Source organism: Mustela lutreola, chromosome 8 (assembly GCF_030435805.1).
Source record: "Mustela lutreola isolate mMusLut2 chromosome 8, mMusLut2.pri, whole genome shotgun sequence".
NCBI lineage: Eukaryota > Metazoa > Chordata > Mammalia > Carnivora > Mustelidae > Mustela > Mustela lutreola.
In genome coordinates, this window is record NC_081297.1 from 58,310,539 (window position 1) to 58,320,707 (window position 10,169).

The following is a 10,169-nucleotide window of genomic DNA, read 5'->3' on the forward strand; positions in this document are numbered from 1 at the left end:
TGCAATCCCCATTAAAATACCAATGACATTTTTCACAGAACTATAACAAAGAATCCTAAAATTTGTATGGAACCATAAAAGCCCCCCAAACAACTAAAGCAATTTGACCCCCCCAAAATAAACCCTATAGGTATCACATGCCTTGATTTCAAATTACATTACAAAGTTATAGTCATCAAAATAGAGCAAAATAGGGTGGTGGTACTGGAATGAAAACAGGTAAAAAGATCAATGGAATACAATAGAAAGCCCAGAAATAAACCCAAACAAATGGTTAATCAACCTATGACTAAGGAGGCAGGAATATACCATGGGGAAAAGACAATTTCTTCATTAATGGTGTTGGGAAAACTGGACAGCTTTGTGCAAAAAAAATTGGACCACTATCTTACACCATATACAAAAATAAATGTAAAATGGATATAAGACTTGAATGTAAGACCTAAAATCATAAAATTCCTAGAAGAAAACAAAGGAAATAAGCTCTCTGACATTGGTCTCAGCAATTTGGGGGGGGGGACCAGTCCCCTCACTCAAGGGCAACAAAAGTTAAAATAAACAAATGGGATTACATCAAACTGAAAAGCTTCTGCATAGTGAAGTAAACCATCAACAAAACAAAAAGGCAAACTACTGAATAGAAGATACTTGCAAATCATACATCTGATAAGAGTTGATATCCAAAATATGTAAAAAAGCCATACAACTTAATATCAAAAAGAATACACAACCCAGTCAGAAAATGGACAGAGAACTTGAATGGACATTTTCCCAAAGATAAACAGATGACCAACAGGCACATGTTCAACTTCACTGATCATCAGGGAAATTCAAACCAAATCACAATGATATACCACCTCATACCAGTCAAATTGGCTATCATCAAAAAGACAAAAAGTAACAAATATTTGTGAGGTTATAGAGAAAAGGGAACTCTTGTCTACTGTTGGTGGAAATGTAAATTGGTCCATCCACTTTAGAAAACAGCATTCAGGTTCTTCAAAAAATTAAAAATAGAACTACCAAATGATTAAACAATTCCACATCTGAGTATTTATCTGAAGAAAATAAAAACACCTATTTTAAGATACATATTACTGCACCCCTGTGTTCACTGTGGCATTATTTACAATAGCCAAGATATGGAAATAACTTATGTGTTCATTGATAGATGAATGAATAAAGAAGGTAGGATATATATAATGTATAAAATGATATATTATTTATAATAAATATTATATATACATGTTAACATGTATTTTATATAACTTAATAAAATATAATTATATAATTATATGTATTATATAAATAATCTGTAATGGACTATTACCCAGCCATAAAAAAGAATGAAATCTTGCCATTTGTGACAACATGAATGAACCTGGAGGGTATTACACTACATGAAATAAGAGAAGGACAAATACCATATGATTTCACTTATATGTGGAATCTAGAAAACAAATGAACAAAAACACAAAACAAGGGTGCCTGGGTGGCAGTCAATTGAATGACTCTTGGATTTGCCTCAGGTCATAATTGCAGAATTGCGAGACCAAGCCCCACATTGTCCTCTGTGCTCAGCATAGACTCTGCATGAGACTCTCTCTCTCTCTCTCTCTTTTTGCCCCTACCCCCAGTGCTCTTTCTCTAAAATAAATAAATAAATCTTTAAAAAAAACAAAACAAAACAAAATAGAAACAGACTCATAGGTAGAAGAAATGGTTTCCAAAGGAGCTAGGGGTTGGGTGGCAGGTGAAAGAGGTGAAGGAAATTAAAAGGTACACATTGCCAGTGATAAAATGAATCATGGGGATGTAATGTACAACACAGGCAATATAGCCAAGAATACTGTAATGATTTTGTAAAGTGCCTGATGGTAGCTAGACTTATCATGAGGATAATTTTTTATGTAAAAATATTGAGTCACTGTAATTTACACCTAAAAAAATATATTGTATGTCAATTATATTTCACTAAAAAATAATAACATGTTGTCTAGATTCCTTTTATCAGATTAACAAACTTAGTTTCTATTCCTAGTTTTCTGAGAATGCTTAATAATGAGTGGGAATTATGGTTTATAAAATGTTTTTCTCTACATTACTGAGATTATCGTATTTTTTCCTTCATTCTACTAATGTGGTGGATTGTATTTATTGATTTTCAATGGTTAAGCCAACCTAGAATTTCTGTAATAAACCTCACTTTATGGTTACACATATCATTTTCTAACACTCCATTTAACTTGATAATTCATATTTAAGGATTTTTATAATTACTATGACAGAAATCAACCTGTAATTTAACTTCTTGCAAAAATGTTTCCAATTTTGGCATGAAAGATATTCTGCCCTCATAACCAAGTTGAGAATTATTCTTCCTTTTACTCTTCTCTGGATTGGTTTATATAAAATTAGTATTGTTTTCTTTAAATATTTGGACTAATTTACTAGTGAAGCCATTTGGCCCTGAATTTTCTTTGTGAGAATATTATTAATTATAGATTCTATGATTCTGAGTTACATTGACACATCTTTAAATTTTCTTTTTCTTTCTGTCTAATTCTTTTATTTCTGTTTTTAACATAAATTAATATGTGATTTTAGGTAAACTATTATAACATACTTTATTATTCTTTTAATATTTGTTGCATCTGTATTGATATTCCTGTTTTTCATTTGGATAATTTCCCATTTTTTCTCTTTTGCTTCTTCTTGACTATACCTACAAGTTTAACTTTCTTAAAAAATCATTTTTGCAATTGCATTTATTTTTTATATTATATTTATTCTCTATGCAGCTGATTTCTACTTTTATTATTCTTCCTTCTAACTATTTTGTTTTAGCTTGTTCTTCTTATAGTCTATTAAAGTGAATGTTTAGGTCACTGGTTTTTCAATATATTAAATATTCTAATTTTATATTTAAATAAAAATTTCCCTCAACACAATGGTATAATGCACACATTTTGATATGTTACATATTATTGTAAGATGAAAGAAAAGTTACCATTACAAACCAGATCTCAAGAAATTACTAGAGCATAAACTATAGGTTTTTCCCAAGTGCACAGGATTAATCCAAGGAAATAATATGAAAATGAAAAGCAGTACTGAATGCCCAAACCAGGTGTTTATTGTGTAAATATAGTAGCTTGATGTGAAAATTATATATGATAATATGCACAATTAAGTTTATTATGGAAAGAAAAAATATCTTTGAATGAATTTTTAAAAAACTACATGTGAATCTATCTAGACCCACCTTAGGAAGTGCTGAAAGGGGAAGATGAAAATGTATTTTTATTTTTATAAATATTCATATGTGTTCATATGTTTCCTTCAAATATTAAAAAGAATTAATTGCTTTGAGTTTTCTAATGTTTTCCTATTTTATCCTTTTTAATGATTGAAAAAAAATGATTATTGGAATAGAGTTGTGATCTTTCAGCTTCCATATATTTTAGGAAAGAAAGGCAGGAAATGCAGACTACTTCTTGACCATCTGGTTTTTTACTGTTGCCTCTTGACCTGTGTCTGTTGTTATTTTTATCTCTGTGTCTCTAAGGACACTGAGCCCACTGCTGCATCTTAGGATTTTTGCCCAGATTCATTACAAAAGCTAATCAGTGATGTTTGAAACTGGGTCACCAAGGACTTAGTTGTTTATTATTTAGTTTGAAATTTATCATATAAATCTTAATAGTGTAAAAGCCTCTTATCCTTTCCAGAGAAGTCATAATGGTGACTTCAAAACAAGAGGGGGAAATGTTTTAACTATATTTTACTTTCAACCAAGAGAGAGTTAGAAAATACTTCCTGGTTAAAAAGAGGACCAAAATTCTTGGTCTGAAAATCTCAGTGTGATGAAGATGAAAAATACAAGCAGTTCCAGGCTCTCCCAGAGCATCAGGCAGAGTAAGTAGAGTGATAAACTGAGAACCTAGTAAATCCCACACAAACCTTTTCTAATAGATCCTCTTCATCAAATTAACTTTTAGGGCTCATTGTTAAATAATTAACTGAAGGTAAAATTAACCCTTGGAAGAGTAAGTATAGGGGACACTTCATTTTACTTTTTATCTTTACTTTCATCTTTTTCCATCTTTGGTAAATTTACATGTTAATTTTTCTCTGAAAAGCAAATGTAACATGATTTACCAAAATCAGATGTAAATAATATTTATTATATAAAGACACAGATCTTTCTGAGATGTATTTTTTATGTTTCTTTTTATAGTTTACATAAAGATAATGTAGAGTGATGTGCAGTGAGAAGTTATCTCTGCCATACACTCATTTTCTCTTTAAAGAGAAGATGTATATTACATTAAAATCACTGATACGACAAAGTTTGTCATCCTAGATAATTTTTAAAATATAAAACTCTTGGGTTTTTTATTTTTTTAAAGATTTTATTTATTTATTTGACAGAGAGAGACATCACAAGTAGGCAGAGAGGCAGGCAGAGACAGGGGAAAGCAGGCTCTCTGTTGAGCAGAGAGCCCAATGTAGCACTCAATCCCAGGACCCCAAGATCATGACCTGAGCCAAAGGCAGAGGCTTAACCCACTGAACCACCCATGTGCCCCTAAAATATAAAACTCTTTTAAAGATGAAAACTATTTGCTTAAACCTTATCTCTTAAAAACAGCATTAATGAATGGAATAAATGAAAAACATTTTGGAACAAGGGTTACCACCTAGAGGGTACAGGAAAGAGCATGGTACCATGTAAAGCTCTAGGAGCCACTGGAGTGAAGAATAATAGATTGAGGAAGTTAAGGAGGCTTGAGAGTATCTTTCTACTTCATTAAAATTATCCTTTGTAGTTATTATGGTGTGCCCCTTTAGTTCCTGGGAAGATCAAAGTTCTTCAAAAAAATATCATTGTCACTGGAGTCCAGTGAAGGTGACAGTAAACCTTGGGGTTTAGTTGTAGTAGCTGGATATACAGTGAGAGATGACCCTGCCCTCATCTCTGGAGAAAGTGAGTATTTTACAGGACAAATGAGAGCCAGTCACAGCACAAGCTAACTGATTTTTGCCAGGAAGTTGAAAAGCATATTGCCTTCTATCCACTTATATAAGAGACACCCAAAATCTGGAGCTACCAGCTCAAAACTAAAAAAGTTTTTGATGATGTTAGTAACACTAAGTATGATAGCTAAGGAAAAACGATAGAAAAACTATTAAGCCAATGCAAAAATTAGTGAGTTCTTAAACTTCAGTTTCAAAATATGAAAATATGCATTAAAGAGACATAAATGGAAATTTAAGAGGGAAAAAATCTTTCTCTGTGGAAGACAAGAATAAAAGTTTTAAACGTAAGCTGAACAGATGACTATTTCATGGTGTAAACTGTGTGAATTAACACCCAACAGAACCAGCCTTTATAAAATATATGTCAATAATCTTGAAAAATGACACAATACATTACAGTAACTTTAGCACAGATACAATTAAAGTGGCATAGTGAGTTGAAGGAAACCATGATAGGAATGAAGTTTATAGATGATACCTTTGTAAATGTATACAAAATTTCTGAGCATCTTTTTCCTTGAAATTTCATTTTCAGGAATTATTACAAAATCATGCAATAGTGTTCATAAAAACCTGGTTTTTGCAGACATTTTAACCTTTGTAGAAAACAAAGATTTATAAAAGGGTGTTAGAAATTGATTCAAAACTTTAGCTATTCTCATATAAATTTTTGAAATAATAAGAATTTACCGAAATAAAGAGCATCAGAAACGATGAATACCCAAGTTCGTATCAACATGGATAGGACTGGAGGACATTATGCTGAATAAAATAATTCAAGGAGAGTCAATTATCAGATGGTTTCACTTATTTATGGAGCATAAAGAATAACACAGAGGATATTGGGAAATGGAGAGGAGAAGGGAGTTGGGGGAAATTGGAGGGGGAAACAAATGATGAGAGACTGTGGGCTCTAAGAAACAAACTGGGGGTTTGGGAGGGGAGGGGAGAAGGGGTTGGGTGAGCCCGGTGGTGGGTATTGAGGAGGGCACGTATTGCATGGAGCACTGGGTGAGGTGCATAGACAATGAATTTTGGAACACCAAAAAAAAAAAAAGAAAAAATTAGATTACATTCAATTTTAAAAAACTGGAATTACATAAATACAGTGGGTTGAAATTAAATAGAATTAAAAGAAGTATATTTTGTAATAGAAATATAAAAATATTTATAATATATTTTAAGAAAAAATAGCATGTGAAAAATTATTATTTAAATATGTAAATTTTTTACCTCCAGTTTGAATATCTTACTGACAGAGTCCTCAAGAAAGCAAAACAACTACAAAGAAAAATACAACTATTTAACTGTTTGAAAGCTAAAGCAAGTCACAGATGCCAGTTAATAGTTCAGCCAGCATGAAAGGTAATAGCATATCATGAAACCACCACCCTTTTTGCTGTTTTTACCTTTCATGCTGCCTGAACTATTAATTTTAGATACTGGTACATATAAAAGTTTAGTAATTAAAATTAGTGACAAAGCAGTTTCTTTTTTTTAAGATTTATTTATTTATTCATTTATTTAAGAGAGAGAGAGAAGTCGGGGCAGAGAGAGAGGGAAAGAGAGAATCTCAAGCAGACTTCCCACTGAGGGCAGAGTTTGACCTGGGGCTTGATCCCACAACCCCAAGATCAGACCTGAGCCTAAAGCAAGAGTCAGACACTTAACTGACTGCACCACCCAGGTGCCCTAGAAAGCAGTTTCAAGATGAAACCCAAATAGGACAGAAGATAGCTTTGAATATGTAGGCAACTGAATAAGATATGTATGTATTTATACAACAATATGTCTTGCCATTGACTATAAGTCTAGGATTGTTAGTTTCAGAGCTATCCCAGTAAAAAAGACAGCAGTTCCTGATTTCAACAAACTTAACCTTCTCACCGAAAGTGCTAAAATGGAAGTAACAATTATTTGTTATGAGAGCACAAATAAGGACCAGTCAATACAGACATAAAGTTGAGAAATCTTCTCAGTAGAAATGATGCTCAAAGTGAAAATCACAAATAAGGAATTGTACCTGGGTAGTGTTGGAGACTAGGAAGTAAAGATGGAATGTGGAAGGACAGAGAGAGAGAGATGTGGAAGGAGAGATTTTTTTTCCCCAGATAGATTACCAGTGTAAACCACTTTACACAAGACCTACGACATGATAAATTCTCAGTAAATATAATCTATTCCTCTTACTATAAGAAATGTGGAGTAGAAAGAAGGTATCACTTACACAGACCATAAATCCCACTTAGGATTTTGTGGTTTTGAGGCCATGTCACATGAATTATCTGTAGGACAGAGATAATAGTAGCTGACATAAATGAAGCATATACTATGCATCAGATTTTATCATAAATACATTACCTCATCTAATCATTTTAGCTGTATATGGTAGATACTCTTATTATCTCCATTTTAGTGATTAAAACACCCTGAAGGCCTGAGAGGTTGGGAAACTTGCCTGAAGTCATAGAGATGTGGGCAGGAAAGCCAGGTATTGCATGATGGAGGTCTCACAATAGGTGTGCTCTTAATCAGCATGATGCTGCCACTACAGCTTAGAGTGAGAAAGAGAGTATAGACAGGTGTGTAGGGAGTATATTCAATATTTTTAATTTGATTCTGAACTTAGTGATAATGAGGTATTACAATGTTTTCCATACTTAAACAGACCAAAATATGTGAGGTTTTTTCCAGCTGTGTATCTTTGGTCCCAACATTTCTTCATATGAAGCAGACAAATTGTGCATTAAAATACTCTCTGTATCGTGTATCCGGTGGACACTGAGTGTAAATTACATACTGCCAGAGAAACTTAAGAAGAGAGTCAGAGGAGTGATCCAACAATTTAGAAGTTGAAACATGAAACAAGACATAAGCACATGCTTCGTCATCGTGCCACGATGCAAAATACAAGTCACAGATGGATCAGCAGCCCTGATGGAGCCCAGATCAGCTGTTATAGGTTTACATTTTATCATGACCAAATCTTCAAGAAAAGTCATAAAACAAACTAAATGGAGATATTCATCTTTGAAATAAAGAAGAAATGTTAGATATAAGAAGAAATCACAATTTTGTTGAATCACAATCTAATCACATGAGAAAATCCTTTCTTGGGTATAGATTAAAATTGTGAGGGAAAAGAAAATGAGATAGTAGAACAATTTTTAAAAATATGTTTAAAAAATCTATTACAAAACTGCCAAAAGAATAAAATAAAATTAAAAAATTGAGTAGCCAGAGTATTGGCAATATCATTTATTAATTTATAAAAGAAACCACATGTTCCTTTGTATGCTATCTCTTGTAGTCACTGTTTATTGCCATCTAGCTTTGACACACTCTATTCAAATAAAATAACTCTAAATTTTACATCAAACTGAATAAAATTTAGTAGTCAGTGATGAAAAACCACACAGTAACAACCTTCATCTTATTGGGACTGACAGAGGATCCTCAACTTCAGATTCCAATTTTTATATTTCTACTTCTCACTTACATATTGAGTATAACTGGGAATCTGACCATCATATCCCTCACTTTAGTTGACTCTCACCTTAAAACACCAATGTACTTTTTCCTACAGAATTTTGCTTTATTAGAAATTTCATTTACATCTGCATGTATCCCTAGATACTTGTGCAACATAGCAACAGGTGACAGGTCAATTACATATAATATTTGTGTTATTCAAGTGTTTTTCATCGACATCTTTGGAGTAACAGAATTTTTCCTCCTGGCTACAATGTCCTATGACCGCTATGTAGCCATCTGCAAACCCCTGCATTATGTGACCATCATGAACAACAGAGTCTGCAAGAGGCTTGTCCTCGGCTGTTGGATGACTGGCTTGTTGATCATATTCCCACCACTTACTCTGTTCCTAAATTTGAAATTCTGTGATTCAAATGTCATTGATTATTTTTTCTGTGATGCATCTCCAATCTTGAAGATTTCATGCTCAGACACATGGCTCTTAGAGCTGTTGGTTATTGTCTGTGCTGTGCTGACCTTCATTCTGACCCTTCTGTGTGTTCTTCTGTCTTACATTCACATCATCAAGACCATTCTACAATTCCCCTCTTCCCAACAAAGGAAAAGAGCTTTTTCTACTTGTTCCTCTCACATGATTGTTGTTTCCATCACCTATGGAAGCTGTATCTTCATCTATGTCAAACCTTCAGCAAAGGAATCGGTGACTATTAATAAGGGTGTGGCAGTGCTAATGTCATCCATAGCTCCCATGTTGAACCCATTCATTTACACTCTAAGAAACAAACAAGTGAGACAAGCCTTCAGTGAGTCCTTCAGAAAAATTGCATTAGTCTCAAAAAAGTAAAAGAATGCTCAAGTTCGTAAATAAAAATAACAAGCTAAGCATAAACCATCAGGCTCTTAATCTCTTTGTCTCTTTTTAATATGATCTCTATTTAGGTTAACTTTCTCAAACATTTATTTCTTCCAGAATTAACACCTTTCACCACCTGAGTTCTCTCCTTTAACTCCCCACCCTGCAAACAAACCCAAGATCCTAATCAGAGGACATGATAATAATTTTCTAATTGATGTAAACCTGATTTTACTTCTAATCTCACAAACAAAATTGCAATGCAGAAAAATAAAACAAATGAGAACCAAACAAGGAAATAAATAGTTTATCTTATATTTAGCTGGACTTGTAAAAATTAATTGATTTAAAGTGCTCTTCTAATCATCTAATCTAAGTGTTGCTGACTTTTAATTGACTAATAAAACTTATTGAGTGCCTAATGTTGGTGGGTCAAGTTCTAAGCAAAAAAAAAAAAAAATTTAAGTAGTCATGCACAGATGCACAGTATGGAACCCATCACAGGGTTTGAACTCATGACCTTGAGATCAAGACCTGAACTGAGATCAAGAGTCAGAGGCTTAAACAACTGACCCACCAAGGCACTGCTCTAGTTGAAGTTTTTAATTAGCAATATCCCTGATTGTATTTATCTCAGTATTATTAAATTTTTTAAAAAAATTTTATTTATTTATTTCAGAGAGGGACAGTGAGAGAGAGCATGAGAGGCGAGAAAGTCAGAGGGAGAAGCAGACTCCCCATGGAGCTGGGAGCCTGATGCGGCACTCGATCCCGGGAC

At 33.2% G+C, this 10,169-nt stretch overlaps 1 protein-coding gene across 1 annotated transcript; it reads left to right on the top strand.

The window, feature by feature from the left end:
- Positions 1–8,446: 8,446 nt before the first annotated feature.
- LOC131837844 (olfactory receptor 6C2-like) lies at positions 8,447–9,382 on the top strand. The gene has a single exon (XM_059183509.1). The coding sequence runs from the start codon at positions 8,447–8,449 to the stop codon at positions 9,380–9,382; it is 936 nt and encodes a 311-aa protein (XP_059039492.1).
- Positions 9,383–10,169: the final 787 nt, after the last annotated feature.